Raw genomic sequence first — 16,804 nt, 5'->3', positions numbered from 1 at the left:
GGGGCGCGCACGCTCACGCACGCTCACGCACGCACCCGCACAGGCGCGCGCGCCCCCGGAAGAACGTGGGCTCCGCGGGTCGGAGTCGCGGGCGGGGCAGGCCGCGCACGCGCCCAGAGCTCAAGGCCGGGGGCGGGGCGGAGCCGCAAGTGACAGCAGCGGAGGCTCCGAATCGCCTGGCGTGGGCGGAGCCTCGAGCGACAGCCCAGGGGCGGAGCCCCAAGTGACAGCCCAGGAACGGAAGCCCCGGGAGCTGTGGGCGGAGCTCACACCGCGGAGCCGGAAGCGCCTGCCGCCGGGCCAGGGCGGGACCGAACCGCGGGGGCGGAGCCTCCCGCCAAAGCCTGTGGTGCTCTCAGGTGTGCGGACAGGTGATGCGGTGAGCTGCGGGAAAGGAGGAGTGCGGGGCGTTGTGTTGCAGCTGAGTTTGCTCAGCGCCTTACGTAAGACTGATAACATGTAATCGTCCTCGTCAAAGAACAGGAGAGGGCGTTGGCGGGAAATGACCCGGAGGCCGACGCCCCCTTCCTGGGGCCACTGTTAGGGACTGGCATTTGCTCTTCCCTGGAGCTCAGGGATGGGACTTCCTGCCCAATCACTGAAGTGCCACCGCCAGTGTCCAGCCACGCTCCCAGAATCGCCTTCAAACAGCGGCGTGGAAAAGCAGGAGGACCAACGTCCATTCACTTCCCTCCCTATCCAGGTAGGGCTCCGGCTCATCCTGTTGACCACCTGGGAGGGGAGGCCTGCCCGCCAGCTTTCGCTGTCACTCCCCCTATAACCGAAAACAGCTCTACCGTTTATTCGGTGCCTGCTCTGTATCTGCTACGCTGGCACGTGCCAGTTTTCATCCAGAAGCCACCCAAACAGATCTTTCTGGTCAGTGCTTCTGCCTCCTCGCTTCCACCGTGCCCACTGGCCATGCATGTTCCGTTCAGCGGAGTTGTCTTCTTAAAACAGAAACCCGATGCCATCGAAGGCTTCCTACGACACCGGAGTAAAATCCAGGGTCTTTGCCAACAGGCTGCGACCTCTAGCTACCTCTGCCCTCTTCTTACACCTCCCTGCCATCATGCTGGCTGTAGTCAGTAAACTGCAACGTCAAGCAGGCAGTAAGAAAAGGCCAGATTAATACTGTCTATTGATTCAAGAGGATGAAGGATCCCAGGACAAAATCACAGGAGGAAGGAAAGAATAAAATGGACCTGATACCAGTATCAGACTGAAGTTGTGTTCAGCCTATGTTGAAAGCTGCACGAATGAATGAGCCAGGCCTTAAGGAGTCCCTCCTTGATCTAGTTGTTCCACTTTAGGGATATTCTTCCTAAGAAAATGTTCCCGAATACAGAAAAAAGTGTATGCTCTTGATGGTGTTATAATAACGAAAATGAAAACCTGCCCAACCATACAAGTAAGCACACTCAAACGGAGCAGTATAGTTTTGTGGGTTTATTTTGGGGGGGGGCGGGGCGGGCAGAGAGAGAGGGAGAATCTTAAGCAGGCTCCATATCCAGTGGGGAGCCCGACATGGGGCTCGATCTCAAAACCCTATGATCATGATCTGAGCCAAAATCAAGTCCAATGCTTAACCAACTGAGCCACCCAGGCACCCCTGAACAGTATAGTTATTAAAAATGTATGCAAAGGGGGCACCTGGGTGGCTCAGTCAGCTAAGTGTCTGCCTTCTGCTCAGGTCATGATACCAGGGCCCTGGGATCAAGCCCCAAGTTGGCTCCTTGCTTAGAGGGGAGCCCACTTCTCCCTCTGCCTGTTGCTCCCCTTGCTTGTGCTCTCTCTTGCTGTCAAATCTTTTTTTAAAAAATGTATACAAAGGCTACAAAATAGCATAAAAAATTCTTGTGATAGTTCCTGAAGGTAAATGAGCAAGATGGAGGATAGAAAACGTTCATCCTGGGGCGCCTGGGTGGCACAGCGGTTAAGCGTCTGCCTTCGGCTCAGGGCGTGATCCCAGCGTTATGGGATCGAGCCCCACATCAGGCTCCTCTGCTATGAGCCTGCTTCTTCCTCTCCCACTCCCCCTGCTTGTGTTCCCTCTCTCGCTGGCTGTCTCTATCTCTGTCAAATAAATAAATAAAATCTTAAAAAAAAAAAAAAAAAGAAAACGTTCATCCTTACAAGTGTGTTTATAAATAAGCAACCCAACCTGTTCAGAGGACATAAGACAGAAAGCGTACCTGTGAAATGCTGACAGTGGCTGTCATCAGCCCCTGTGCTCTCCGTGCCCCTTGGCCAGGCGAGGCGGACCTCGTTGTCCTCACCTTGAGACAAAGGAACTGAGGCTTTGGAGAAGGAGGCGCTGCTGCTACTCTCCAACAGCAGCCCCTCCCAAGGATGCGCTTGCTTCTACCTGCCCCACCACTTGTTCCAGTACCCCAAGCTCTCAAAGCTCACCTCACACAAGCCTGTTATGTAGGGCAATACCTCGTCTTCCCCAACAAATGGAATTGCAAAGCCCTTGAGGGCTGGGTCCATATCAGATTCCTCTATCCCACAAAGCCTCACAGATTTTTACCCACAGAATATTTGAATATTAATAAATGAAGACTACATGGGGCACCTGGGTGGCTCAGTTGGTTAAACATCTGACTCTTGATCTCAGCTCAGGTCTTGATCTCAGGGTCTTGAGTTCAAGACCCGTGTTGGGACACCCAGTGTGGAGCCTACTTTAAAAAAGAAAAAGAAAAACACCACAAAAACAAAAACCAAAAAACCCTCATGGAACCCATTCCCAAAGTAAATGAAGGTAAATGTTGGCTGCAGGCCACCCTTTATACCAGGTGACTGTTGTACTGGACTACCGTGTGGGGTGCATAGTTCGTACAATGTGCAGTTACTAGCTTTCCCTGCTATTATATCTGGAGCAAGTCTGCTCTCTGGTCCCAAAGGGAAGTCCGATGCTCCCAGTAAAAGTGCTGACCACCAGGAACACCCAGGACAGCAGGAATGGACACATCTGAAGCACTGGGCGGGCAGAAAGAAGGGTCTCCCTCAAAGGGCCTATGGGTGGGTGTGGCTAGCACCTCAGGGCATAGCAAAAGCAGAACACAGAACAGTGTCTTATGAATAACAAAGAGAAAGGAATGAGAATACGTGTTCATATTTGCTAGCCTTTTCATGAAGAAATGCAAGATGAACAAGTAATGAGTCATCATAGGGACGCCTGGGTAGCTCAGTGGGTTAAGCATCTGCCTTTGGCTCAGGTCATGATCTAGGGGTCCTGGGATCAAGCCCTGCCTCCAGCTCCCTGCTTAGTGGAGTCTGCTTCTCCCTCTGCACCCCCCCCCTTGCTCACACGTGTGCACGGTCTAATAAATAAATAAAGTCTTAAAAAGAGAGTCATCACAGAGGGCAGGCCAGTGGGGAAGCAGAGCCTGTTTCTGAGCATGCACTGGACCCACTTTTGAATCTTGAAGACAGAATGTTAACAAAGGAGTCCTCAAACTGCCCTCAGGGTGCTCCACCTGCGCCCCTGCACACACTCGGAGGCCTCCCGAGACAGCCGACCTGTCTGCCAACTCTGCTGACTGGAGCCCGTCCTCCCTGCTGTGAGGCCCCGTCATCTCGCTTGGTCTGTGCCACCTTAATTCGGGAGAGCTCCACTTGACGGTTGGTTTGTTTGTTCAAGGCGGTCACCTACCTTTGTTCACATGGTCCCACGGGGGGGGGGGGTTTGTAAGGACGGGACTCTCTCATGATGCCTTCCTCTGCCTGAATGAGACTCTGTACCTGCGGATACATGCAGCTTTCCTGTCCCTGAAGCTTGGGTTAACTGCAACTGGATTAGATCCTTGCAACAGGCCCAAACCCTTCCATGGGGCAAATCTGGTTGGCCAACCAGCCTCTCCAGCGCCTAGCTTGCAGGCCTCTCTGGCTGCTTAGCCCTGACCATGCTTGTAAGCTGGCTAGCTCCCTCTCACCCTCCATATTCCCCTTCCTCAGACACCGCACAGATTTGTCACCATGATACTCTCTCACCGCACATTGTTTTCATTCACACGACTGAAGATTGGGGATTTGCATTTGAGCTTTATCTGCTTCCCGCCTGCCTCTCCCTCTCCCTCTGGTGTGAGCCCAAGGCAACAGATCTCCTCAACGGGGCCTTTATCTGCCACTCTTTCCTGACCTTCATGATGAAGTGAGACGTACCACACAAGCTCACATGGGTTCTTCCCCAAAGGAATGCTTTATTGACAAATTACCCATTATCCACTTTAAGGAAAAGATAAATTTCAATTACTACAGTTGCATCCTGCTTTCTCACCACACCCTATCCCTGATTTTAACCCTGAAGAAAAAAACGCCCAATGCTGTTCTTCCCATGGCACCAGCACAGACTGCAGTCCACCAGGGAGTTGGAAGCAGCCCGCAGACACCAGCTTACCAGAGAGCACACCATGGTCTACCAGAGTGGACTCTGAGCCCATGGCCCGCCGCCCCAGCAAGTGCACAGGCGTGTGCGCAGGAGCGGTCTCTGCCTGCTGGGAGCCAGTAAGGCACAGAGCTACCCCTCCAGACACACCCCACACGTGGGGCCCTGACCACAAGGCTGCTGGGGTGTGGCAGCTTCTGAACGGGAATGAGATCTTTGTAGCTCCTGAGAAAAGGCGACAGCAGAGTTCCGGCCAACCCCATGCAGGGCCCATCTGCTTCTCACTCGTCCCCAGCATGCAGCAAACAGGCAGGTTGGGACCAAGGACCAGTAATGCATCAGCCGTCTATGGAGGGTGTTGGCTTTTCTTTCTCCTGCCCCCCCCCCCCACCGGCCCAGAAGCCCTCTGGCCAGCAGGAGCTGCCCTGGTCCTTGAGAGGAGAGAGAAGCAAGCTTCATACACCAGGATGAAGCATCAGCGAAATAAAACACACCAGTGGTGCAGGCATGCTGCCCTTCGGGCCAGATGCACAAGTCTACACAGTGCTCAAAACCCACTAAAGAACCCTTATCTTTATATATAAAAACATTATAAAGAAATAAAAGCATAAGGCGATGTAAGGCTTGTATGTCAGCTTGAGTCCAAAGAAATAATTTTTTCTAACTGAGGCTAAAGCTGCTTTGCTTAGCTTTAATTTTTGAAAAATTCACTGCATTTAAAAAATAAAAAATTTGCTTTTGTTAAAGCTAGATTGTTAGTGTAACAATTAGGCAGCTGCTGATAACCAGTTTCTTTTCTGGAGGGTTTCAGAAAATGGACAGTTTTCTCATTTAGCATTTGAAATAAAAACTGAAGATCAGGTAGGGCTTTCTGGATGAATCTTCCCGTCCCTTCCACGTTCTCCTGAACTAACAAGACTGCCCAAGGGCCCCCTGTCCTGTCCGCTCCCTGCACCCAGGACGGACGCACAGTGGTGTGCATCTACCGACTTCAGTGGAAAGCATCTGCGTACAAGACCGTAGACCTCATGCGAACGCCGCGGCCACGTCTACATGTGAATGGCACGACGATCCTCAAAGCCCGCTCTGTCCACTTGCCCACGGCCCGGCAGGCTGCTCCGCCGCGGAGTCGCAGTCGTGGCGATGAGGGTGTGCTTGTACTTGTTCCGCGGCTGGGCAAAGCTGCGACGGGCTTAGAAAGGCGTGTGATCAGGCAGGGGCTTGGCGCCACTCCCGGTCGGGGAGGCAAGGTTGTCACTGCCATTCTCTCTGCCGCCTACAACCTTAGACTACAGACGGGGAAAAAACCAAGAAAAAAAATAATAAAACCTGAGGCAGAGCACACAATGCCGGCAGGTCCTAGGCCTGTGCTGGGAACCCCAGCTGTTCAGCTCTCTACGGAGTCTACGCCACATCAACACCGGTCAGCAATAAAAAGGAACAAATCACCGACACGGGCAACAGGCTGGCAGTATCTCCAGGGATTTATGCAGTGTAAAAAGAGCAAATCTTCAAAGGCTCCACGCTACACGGTTCCAATCCTAGGACATTCTTGCAATGACAAGTCATCGAAAGGGAGAACAGATGAGTGGTGGTGGGGGTAGGGCTGGAGGAAGGTGAGCACCAGGAAGGACCGTTGTGGGGATGAAACTGCTCTCCACCTTGACTGTATCAATGTCCTATCCTGGCTGTGCTACTGCCAAACATGATCACTGGGGAAACTGTGTAAAAGGTACAAGGACCCTCCGCGTTAGTCCCTATAACTGCACGTGAATCTATGATGACTAAGTAAGTTCACGTAAAGGACGGGCCACGCCCCACCCCAACAAGACAAGTGAATGGTCCAGAGACACTTACCTTTATGGTCCCAACTCGGTCTTCAAATGACTTGAAGGTTGCAGAATTCCTTTAAAGAGAGAGAGAGAGAGAGAGGAGAGATCAGTGTAGGGAGCAAACGGTTGTGCTGCCCTCCTCAATCTGAAGGGCTTCAGGGTTAGGGACAACCTCCAGAAAGATCCCTGACAGCATCCTGAGACCTCACTGTAAAAACGGGACAAGCCAAAAAGGAGAAGGGGTATGCCCCCTGAAGACGGCCCAGGAAAGGTCATTCTGGAGGCTTCCAGGTCAGAAAAGGTCAGCCACACCTGCCAAGTGCAAGACCTGCACACCGCCAGAGGGTGAAACCCAGACTTCACACAGGCAAACTGCAGACCCCTCACCTGGGCAGTGGGTGGGATGTGGGGCACCTTTCTGCTGTACTCTAAATACACACATACTGAGGTCATGAAAAGTCCCAGGTGTTCCTGACACAAATCTCTCTCAGAAGCCCAGCAAAGGAAAACCAAGGACAATTCTGGGACAAGGGAGTGAGGAGGCCGCACAGGAGAAAGCAGGCCAGCCCCAGCCCCACCCAGCACCCTTTCCACAGTCAGCTCCTACGTCACTGGCCCGGCTCCTCCCAGGCCTCCGGCCCCTAGAGGCAGCCTGTCAAGGACCCCAGACATGCTGTGGGGTATGGCAGCCACAGCAGATTCTCCTGTAACAAAGACGGGGGCTCTGCTGCTGCACCCCAGTGGAGAACACACCCATGGGAAGTTTCAACAACAGGCTGCGGCTCTGGGTGTTCTGAGGAGACCAGGACTCCCCTCCAGTGCAGATAAAAGTTTCCGTAATAGGCCTGAAGGCACCTCAAGCCTCCTGAGTGCCACATATGTACATGAATCTCTCTACCCCTCCCTGGCCTAACCCCATGGCCAGCCCTGGAAGCTTCCAGATGGGAGCCCGTTTGGTACAATGGTCTCCTCTGAGCCTCACCCCTACTAGCTCTTTAGCCTAGGAGGGATCTTTCCAACCTCTGGCCCCCAGGAGGCTGCCAGGGGAAGATGGTCCCTGGCTCAGGGTTACCGGAAGTGTGAGGCTGACCCGCAGGAGCCACCCATTCCCACCCGACTCCCGCCCTGGCTCTAAGAGCTCCGGGGCACGAGTGCACATTACCTCATGGCCGGCATACTTATCGAGTGGCGGATTGAAGAGCTGCTGCTCGGAAGCATGGTAGAAGCAGAGAAAGAAGCAGGAGTTAACACAGGGACGAGCCTGGCATTCACCACACCCATCAGCTCGTCGGCACAGAAACCTGACTCTGCAGGGCAGGGGGGCTCTGGCCACCACACACAGAAGGGCCCCTGGCACCAGGAGGAAAACTTGGACCCAGGTTCCTCTCCTGGCCTCCAAAGCTGCCCCAGAAACGGGACATGGCTGAGGGAGAGCCTTAAAATAGGCAACTAAGACCTAATCCTGGGGCTTTAAAATACTTTTGGTACGAATAACTGTCATATGTCCTTACTTGACTTCACAGCAAGTGAAGTCACTTTTTGGCAAAAGAGAAACAACCAGGTCAAGTAAGTAAAAATATTTACAATCACACATTGTTCTGGGTTTGGGTTCCAGGCCTGCGAGCTGGAAGAGTGTGTGACGGGGCAGCAGGGCTGGTGTCAGGCTAGAAAAGCATGACTGAATCTCACAGAGTGAGGACCACTCAGGAGGGTGCCCAACAGGGTCCCAGTGCTGCTCGCTGCTCCCACAGGATAAACAAGACCACCTCAACTCGCAGGCATAAGACTGCTTCTCAGGAGGAGAAAACAGGAGCCGGCGTTTTGGAGGAAGAGGCACAGATCACAACTGCGAGAGTCAGCGTGACCCTCTCATGCGAATAGGTCTCTTCTCAGGAATACACGCAGGTGGAAGCTGCTGGACAAGCTCCGTGAGGCTGGGCTGGAGGCTGGCGATGAGCCGCGTGGTCACAGCCCGAGGAATGCCATGAGCTCTCCAGTGGGCCACGAAGGCTGGCGGGCCTGGCTGTGCCAGCAAGGGGCTGTGGCACCCCTCAACACTTCTTCCATGCAGCCGCCTGTAGGCCAGCCACATACCACCCTGCCCTGCATCAAGAAAAGAGCCTTCCACGGGCACATCCAGCAGCAGTCTTACCTAAAGGAGTGTGAGAACGGACGAGCCCTGAAAGGTGGCAGCAGGAGGAGAAGAAATGCAGTGTTAGGAAAGGGAGGCCACGCAGGGACCCCCATGACCACCCCCAGTCCTCACACCCCAGGGAGAGCCAGACATGCACCCTGTCTCCACTCTCCCCAAGCCCCAACTCTGTGAGAGGCACACGACCGGCCCCTCCACGACCCCACCTGGGTCACAGACGAGGAACCTTCATGTCCGTGACCTGTCTGGGGCTAGAGTGAAGCCACGAAGAGAGGAGCAGTGCAGAGGTGTGAGGTGTGCTGGGGCAGGAGCCAGACCAGAGCACACACATATGCTGCAACAGGACTTGGGACACCCCCGGGCCAAGCACCTTGCACTCCGGCTCTGTCACTACAGCGGACAGAGTCCAGCCTAGAAACACACGTGTCCAAGGGCAACATAGCCACGTCCACCCTGACGCAGCCAGGCCCACCACCTCTTACCCCCCAAATGGAGGTCCTCTCAGAAGTGACACGGCCACGTGGGTGGACGGCAGGCCCTGCCATCTCCAGGTGGAAGGAGGAGGAGTCTGAGGATTAGGGAAGGCAGGTGCCTTGTCACAGGTCACCAAGCTAGACAGAGACCCATTCCCGCTTAAACCCAAATCCAGTTCTCTCTCCCAGCCTGCCATCTCGTGCCCCAGGGGCACGCAAAAAGCCTCTCAGACCAGGGCTGCTCCTGGACAGGCCCATCGAGGACACTGATGTGGGGCAGACATTTAAATATACATAAACTTCCCTAGATCTCATTTTCATTCTCAAGAAGTGGTAAAAACTGAACCTCAGCTCCAAACTGGGGAGGTTCAGGGGCTGTGGCCTCAGAAACCACCTGAGACCGTGTGGTGCGGCAACAGTGGACACATCGAGGACCCCGACATGTCAGACTTCACCATGCCCCTGAAAATACAGCAGGAGAAAACCAAAGAGCCCGCCGGCGAAGGCACAGCAGCCAACGGGACAGTCCCTCTGGGCACCTGGACTAGGGCCCGGCTCCTCCCACTGGCTGGCCCACGCATGTGAAGCGCAGGTGCTAACGCAACACGCGGCAGCACAGGGAGGCTGGGCACGTGACCTGAGGCGACACACCACGGGTCCGCAGCAAATGCCAGCTCCTGGAGCCAAAAGGGGGAACAAAGGGACAGACGCAGCACTGAGCCGCGGTACAAAGGGCGGCCCCATCACAATGGCCTGCGACAGCCCCACCACAGCCACTCCCATCGGTGCCGATGCTCTGCACGCACTCGCCCGAGAGTGAGGACGCTGGAGAACAGTAACGGCGCAGTGACAGAGGACACTCCTAGGGACACGTAATTTAGGCACCGCAGTCATCGCTTGCCCCAAACGCTGTTACCAGCCCAGCATTCTGATGAAAGAACAACCTGACACACGGCTCACTCCGTGGCGCAGTGACAGCCCGCCTTGCCTTCCGTGGCGCTCCCTGGGAGCAAGGCCAGGCCACCAGTGGCGTGTGATCAATCTGTCACTGGGCTTACCACAGCACGGCTCAGGTGGCCAAAACAGGTGTCCCAGAGTGCAGCAGCGATGGCGTCCCATCTAATTTCAAATGAGATTCGTTACAAGAACACACCCACAAAGTCAAGAAATAGCAGATTACTGTGAAGTCTATGGGAGGAACCACTGCAGACCCTCTTTGCCGTCAACTCTGAGCCATGGCTGGTAGGGCCCCAATGAATCACAACCACTGTGGACAAGGCCTACGTGTTTATAGGCTGATCCAAGGCACAAAGGAAACACACAGACCGTGTACTAACAGTTCAACCTCTCCAAAAATTTGAAATTTTCAAAATAAAAATTGGAGGGGGGCTAATTCCATCAAACAAATGAAAGGTGAGCACAGCCCTGGGCACAAGCTGGGGGTGGAGCGTCTGTGACCTCACCTCCGGCTCTGTGGCTAGGGCACAGCCCCCACCCTGAGGCCCCAGAAGGCACCTGCCAGGCCTAGAAGGTGAGGAAATGCCTAACCTAAGCAGGCAGGGAGGCAGCCCACCCAAGGGTAAGAGGTGAGGGGCTACAGAGCGGGATGGACCCCCAATGCTGCACTCAGCACGCCAAGCCCACAGGCATCACCACAGTATGATTCTCAACTGTAAGAAGACAGAAGCCTCAGCATGGGGTGGGGACTACAGGGAGGCATCCCCTGAAATCCCTAAGTGAGGGGACTGGTCCTGAGTGCGAGTCAGAGGCCAGGGCAGGGCTGGGCAGGGATGGCCAGGATGCTGGCAATGGTAACAAAGTGCACTCTGCACTGCCGTTCAGCAGTGCACGCTTCATCCTAACAATCCCGAGAGGGACACCTTGCCAAGGGCACAATGAGGAGGCAGCCGAGCCAGGATTCACGCTATGGCCTCAGGATCCAGAGTCCAATCCCCTTGGCTTGGTGCTGCAGAATGGAGGAGACCTGGCAGGTGCAGCCACGGAGCTCAGAGCAGGAAAGTCTGGGCAAGCCAGAGCCATCAGGCTGCGGGTGAGTGTTGCCAGGTGTGGCCCAGCAAGTGTCCAAGCTGCCTCCACACTCCCTGGCCTTATACCCTGCTCCAGAGGCACCTTTGATGGCCATGAAGGTCTCATTAGCTCTGGGGGAGAACACTCAGTTGGGGCCCCTGGCACACAGCCACACGCTGAGATCTGGGCCAGGCAAACATTCCAAGGAAACAACACACTTCCCCCACCGCCCCCCTCATCGGCCCAGCCAGAGTGATGCCCCATCCTGACGCCAACCCCCAAACGGGGCCGTCTTCCCTCTGTGGAACTTCAGTGGGAAGCACCCGCCTTTACAGATCCCAAGCATCAGAAGTTACCCAAAAGAAATAATGACGCCCTCCCCCAAGAAACAGAGATGGCAAAGAAGCAGCCCACAGACACGGGACCATGAACCAACTGACTGGTCCAGGCTGGTGGGCCCATATCTGTGGGCGCCAAGGGGCCCCAAAGGGTATGCACCTGAGCCCTGGGCCCCTGCAGAGCAGCTCTAAAACTCCGAAACCCTCATCCAACTGGCCCACGCGACTAGAGCATCTCACCTCATATCCCCGAGCTTTCTGCTAATGGCGGAGCCCACGGTGGACAGGGCAGCCGACGTCTTCTGTCCCGCCTGAGAGAGAGTTTCTTGAGTCTTCTTGTAGCTGAGAAGAAATAGGAGTTGAACTAACCCAACAGAAGGAGTAGCCACCCCCCATAAGCCAAGGACGCCAAGTACCCAAAAGAAGGAGAGAGGAGCCATTAGTCAGCACGTGCCTGGACACCAGGGAGGGAACCGACCGCAGGAACAGAAGCGGCATAGCCAGGTCTCAACCTCCCAGCTCTGCAACAACTGTTTTCTGACCTCACTCCACCTCACCTAAAACTCAGGTGCCTACTTCCCTTGACTTCTCACCACAATGCTGACGGCCTGGGACACGAAGAGTCCGCCTCCTGCAGTGAAGACAGACCCACAGGGACCCTGGGTCTGGGACAGAAGCCAGAAAAATCCCCTCGTTCTGTTACTTTATTTGGGAAGCTTCTCACGTCAAAACTCCACTACGCCCATGGAGGGACGCGCTTGACAGTGTGGACGTGCAGCCTGTAGACTCCTGGGACCCCCCCTCCAAGCCCCCACCCTCCCGTGCTGTCTTACAACACCTTACAACACTGTCTTCTGAGCTGGGGACCTTCATCTCAGGCCACCGTTCTCAGTGCAAAGGGTAGCCTGGGATCACAGCACAGATCACCCTTTCCATGCCCTCCTACCCCATTCACCCGCACTCGGGTTCCTCCCGGAAGACACAAATCCATGGCCTCAATCCGTGCGATGTCTACAGAGACGGCAAGGACACCGTTGGGCCCACCTTGAGAGCGAATACCTGGTACTGCCAGCCCTTGACCGGCTGCCCCCAAAAACAACAGACACAGCCGCCTGAACCCCAGGGCTCGTTTCTGGTCAACCTGGCAGGGCTGAGGAAACAGCTTGTGAAGGCCAGGCTCTCAAGACGCCAGACTCCTCTTTGAGATCATGTTCTGACGCCTTGTGGGTGTCAGCAGGTCACAGGGGGAAGGTCAGACAGTACCCGCACGGGGTCCTCTGAGTGCCCTCCCCATCCGCTTCCCAGTGCCATCTGCAGGACGCCCCACTGGGAGTGCTTGCTGCCCCCTGCCTCTCCTCCCTCCTGACCACTCCAGACTGCCCACGCTAGGTGTGGGGCTGCCTTGCACACTCCTGGGAGGGCCTCCCTCTACTTGGCAGGCACTCTCACAGCAGCATAGGCCTCAGGCTGCATGGGGCCTCAGGCTTCTCAGGTGCCCAGCAGGGCCCAGGACTCAAAACATGTGCTTTCTAGCAAGTGAGTTTGAAAATATGTTGAAGTCACTGGAACAGTAAGTTTATCTTAGTTTCCAGAAATGTCCATGAATCCCAGAACATACTAATAATGGAGAGAAAATAATCTAAAATTTTTACTGTGAGGGGTGCCTGGGTAGCTCAGTCATTAAGTGTCGGCCTTCAGCTCAGGTCATGATCTCCAGGGCCTGCGATCAAGCCCCACATCAGGCTCCCTGCTCAATGGGGAGCCTACTTTTCTCTCTCTGCCCCTCCCCACTGCTCGTTCTCTCTCTCTCCAATAAATAAATAAAATCTTTTAAAAAAAATTTGGGGGTGCCTGGGTTAAGCATCTGCCTTCAGCTCGGGTCATGGTCTCCAGGTCCTGGAATCGAGCCCCACGTCGGGCTCCCAGCTCAGCAGGGAGTCTGTTTTTCCCTCTCCCTCTCCCCTTGCTTCTGTTCTGTCTCTCTCTCTCTCTCTCAAATGAATAAATAAAATCTTTAAAAATAATAAATAAATAAATAAATAAATCTTACAAATAAAATAAATTCTTTACTGTAAGATTTGCTCTGATTTTCCTGAAGGCAATAACTAAAAAAGTCTAATTTTGAGTCCAACTTTTAGCAAAATCTGACTACCAGAAATCCCTTCCCCCCACAATAGAAACAATCACAGAACTGAACAGGAATGGAAACAAAACCCAAGCACACACGCGGCCGCAGCCGACAGCTGCACGGCTGAGACCTAGACAGGCCAGCCAGCAGGGGGGCCCACCGCAGCGGGTTCTCACTACAAGAAACCAGAGTGCACACACTCCTTCTGGGGAGGGTTTCCACACACTCAGCTGTAACCTTCCAAAGCGCCTTCCAACCTGACGGAGCCTTAGCCAAGAGCCTCCCCCTGCACCATAGCCTGTCTTGCGGTCAGCAGAACTGCGGCAAGAAAGGGAAGGGGAAACATGCTACACATCCCCCCCAACAAAGCCTGCTAAGGCAAGGCTCTGGAACCTTCTGTGGAGCCCCTAACTTGCAGGAGCCCTTTGGGCCTCCTCACCCTCACCCCCAGCTGGTGAACTGGTTTTATTTCAAAGTGAGTTAGATTATCTGCAAGAAACAGACTGGAAGCCATGTTGTTATTTATAAAACACCAAGTACGAGGTGACTAATGACGCGCATCAGTTTCAGAAACACAAATTCAGAAAAGGCGTTCAAGCCACTTCTCATGATACAGCGAACATGTAAGACCACGTGAACTTGTCTGTTGAAACTAACAGTGTGAAGCAAAGAATTTAAGGGGAAGTCCGTACAGAATCTCCACGTCCACAGGGAAACTGCAGCTGGAAAGACCACAAGCCTGTGCCACAGACTGTCGGTGACGAGGAGCAACGTGCTGAGGGCGACTCGGATTAGAGCCACCCACTAGACAACAGACAGGAGACCCTCACTACGGGCCACTGCGAAAGGCAGCACCCCTGCCGGAGACCAAACAGAGGTGATCTCCCACACTCCACCACCCTCAGTATTCCTGGGGTGTGGAAATGAGGGGCCACAAGGAACTCCTTCAGAGATGGGAACCTCCAAGTCAGGGCAGATGCAGGGCAGGGGGCAGAGTCAGAGTCTGTACGCAGGTAACTTGGGCCCAGACGTGCTCAAGAGTGCTAGGCTGGGCCACCCTGGCCAGCACCCCTTTAAAAATTACTTCTACCTTTTAAGAAAACCAAAGCGTAGAACCCTGACAGATGCCAGCTTCCCCCCATCACAGTCAGCGTGGGGGCACCTGCTGGACGCACCTGCTCTGGGTTCTGCCCTCGGGGGCTGCTCCCACCTCCACCTCTGGATGGGCATGATCCGCAGTACGGACAGCCAGAGAAGTCTACAGCTCCCCGACCCCAGTGAGAGTCCAGTGAGACCCGCACCGGGCCCTCCTGCTGTTGGGCAGCAATACTACGAACACTCAACCCTGAACCGCTGGGCACCCCTTGCACCGTGAAGGAGGAGCCGGACAAGGTTGACACCGTCTGCATCTGCGCTGTCACGTACAACCGAAGGACTGCGGTGCCACCTCCGCACGACTTCAGCTCTGTCTCCCTGAGGTAGAACCTGACGGGGCAACCGTTTCACGGCCAAGAGCGCACAGGGTGAGTAGCATCAACACTGCTGACGCCCAGCATGGCTTCACGGAAGCCAGCACTACAGGCAGACGTTTAAAAGCTGGCTGAAAGGGATCCCCGCAGGCAGTCATGCCCCGCCAGTGGCCTCCTGCAGCAATGACCAGGCAAGCACCTTCACCCCAGCGAGCATAAAGCAGCCAATGTTTTCAGTCAGCCCACCATGAGCTGGGTCGTCCTCCCCCTGGGCTGTCCCTGCAGAAATGCTCCAGCCCCCAGAGCTTCCACCAACAGAATTGGGGATGAGGCCTCAGGGGAAGGGCCGTCACCTGGCAAGGCGTTTGGGAAAGGCCATCCTACCGGCCACTTCCATGCCCAGAGCCACAGGTTTGTCTCAGAGGAGTCAGAGTTGTAATTACCTGAAACAGTATCCTAGCAACCTTATGTCACCTGGTTTTACAAACAGCACTAAAGTCTCCTAAGGCTCTTTTCGGGTTAAGTCTGCACCATGAGCCTGCCCGGCGCCCAAACTGCACAGATGACAGCCACTGCCTCAACCTCAAGAACATCTGCAACACTGCGAAGACATTGTCCAATACAGCCCTGAAGACACAACACAGCAGGGCGTGGCAACGACTGCTGTCCTCCCAACCACACAAATGGTGGGACCTGCCAGAGCGCCCTGGCACCCAGCGCCCCTGCTGACACCAGGCTGCGAAGACTCCAAGCACAGAGCCAACCAACCTGGGTTCCCAGGCACCATGAAGACAAGCCCGGTAACAACCATTTCCTCCAGGAAGACACAAAGGCCTGTCGGCCATGCTGGAGACACCACAGCACTTCCTCCTCAACAAGAGACAGAAAAGAAACCCAGAAAGCTACTACCTTAAAATGTGACCCCACCCAGTTCAAACAATTATAATCAGACTAGATCACAGATAAAAGAAGCCCTATTACCTTGTGTAAGGATCTCAAATAAAACACCAGGACCCATTCCGAACTACAGCTTTGAAGGACATGAAAACCCATCCACGTGTTTCCTACTCTAACATTCTGTGTGGCTGACAGCTCGGTGCCCCTCTGACCAAAGCGACGTCACGATCCCACCAGCACGCCCCGTGCAGCAGCCCTCACTCAAAAACCACCCCAACCCTAAGTATGAGTGAAGGTCTGAGAACCCCCCTCAGCTGGAGCTAGGTCTGCAGGGGACAGAAGACCCAAAAAAAAGCCCCAAATCACCATCACCATCAGTCCAGATGGTGGTCAGCCATTCTGCCCACTTGCAAGGCTGAGGGGCTCCTACCAGCCAGAGATGCTGCCCAAGCCCAGCCAGGCCGCTCATCTAAGGGACGTGTCCACGTCAGCCAGAGGAAGGTGTTCAGTGCGGTCCGGTGGCCGAGTGAATCTCCTTCAACAACTGCACCCATTTCATGAGAGTTATACCTTCATTTGTGTTTAAGAAAAATTATATTAAAAATAAAATAGCCCCAGGGCGCCTGGGTGGCACAGCAGTTAAGCGTCTGTCTTCGGCTCAGGGCGTGATCCCGGCGTTATGGGATCGAGCCCCACATCAGGCTCTTCCGCTGTGAGCCTGCTTCTTCCTCTCCCACTCCCCCTGCTTGTGTTCCCTCTCTCGCTGTCTCTGTTTCTGTCGAATAAATAAATAAAATCTTTAAAAAAATAAAAATAAATAAAATAAAATAAAATAGCCCCAAACACTAAAACTAGGTTTGTGCCAAGTGCGCACAGCCTCCCTGTCCCTAAAAGGAGTGTCAAGAGGAAGAGGAAGAGGGAGGTGCTGACGGCAAAGGCACTCACAGGTCTGACTGGGTCACTTTCTCATTCCACTCTCCAAGTTTCTCAGAAGTTTTCATATAGCTAAAAACAGAAAGTCTGTGGTAAATTATTTAGAACAATTATTTCAACTAAGGTTTCGAACTACAGGTGAAATTCTAGGGAACACAGAGGGC

General features: G+C 54.3%; 1 protein-coding gene across 6 annotated transcripts in view; it reads right to left on the bottom strand.

Moving 5' to 3' along the window:
- Positions 1-5,446: 5,446 nt before the first annotated feature.
- The window catches only part of TPD52L2 (TPD52 like 2), a 17,356-nt gene continuing 5,998 nt past the window's right edge, over positions 5,447-16,804 (bottom strand). Inside the window, exons 4-11 of one of the 6 annotated variants that reach the window (XM_040638616.1) lie at positions 16,653-16,712; positions 11,454-11,555; positions 9,906-9,966; positions 8,857-8,942; positions 8,375-8,401; positions 7,385-7,426; positions 6,248-6,296; positions 5,447-5,679 (exon numbers count right to left, since the gene is read on the bottom strand). In XM_040638616.1, coding sequence (XP_040494550.1) covers positions 5,584-5,679; positions 6,248-6,296; positions 7,385-7,426; positions 8,375-8,401; positions 8,857-8,942; positions 9,906-9,966; positions 11,454-11,555; positions 16,653-16,712 — 523 coding nt within the window. In that variant the 3' untranslated portion in view covers positions 5,447-5,583. The remainder of the gene's footprint in view (positions 5,680-6,247; positions 6,297-7,384; positions 7,427-8,374; positions 8,402-8,856; positions 8,943-9,905; positions 9,967-11,453; positions 11,556-16,652; positions 16,713-16,804) is intronic. The other 5 variants (XM_040638617.1, XM_040638618.1, XM_040638620.1 and 2 more) reach the window with 5 other exon arrangements.

This window comes from Ursus maritimus, unplaced genomic scaffold, assembly GCF_017311325.1.
Source record: "Ursus maritimus isolate PB19 unplaced genomic scaffold, ASM1731132v1 scaffold_22, whole genome shotgun sequence".
In the NCBI taxonomy this organism is placed as follows: Eukaryota; Metazoa; Chordata; class Mammalia; order Carnivora; family Ursidae; genus Ursus; species Ursus maritimus.
The sequence above is the reverse complement of the archived record's forward strand: the minus strand, read 5'-3'. Positions and strand labels throughout refer to the sequence as shown.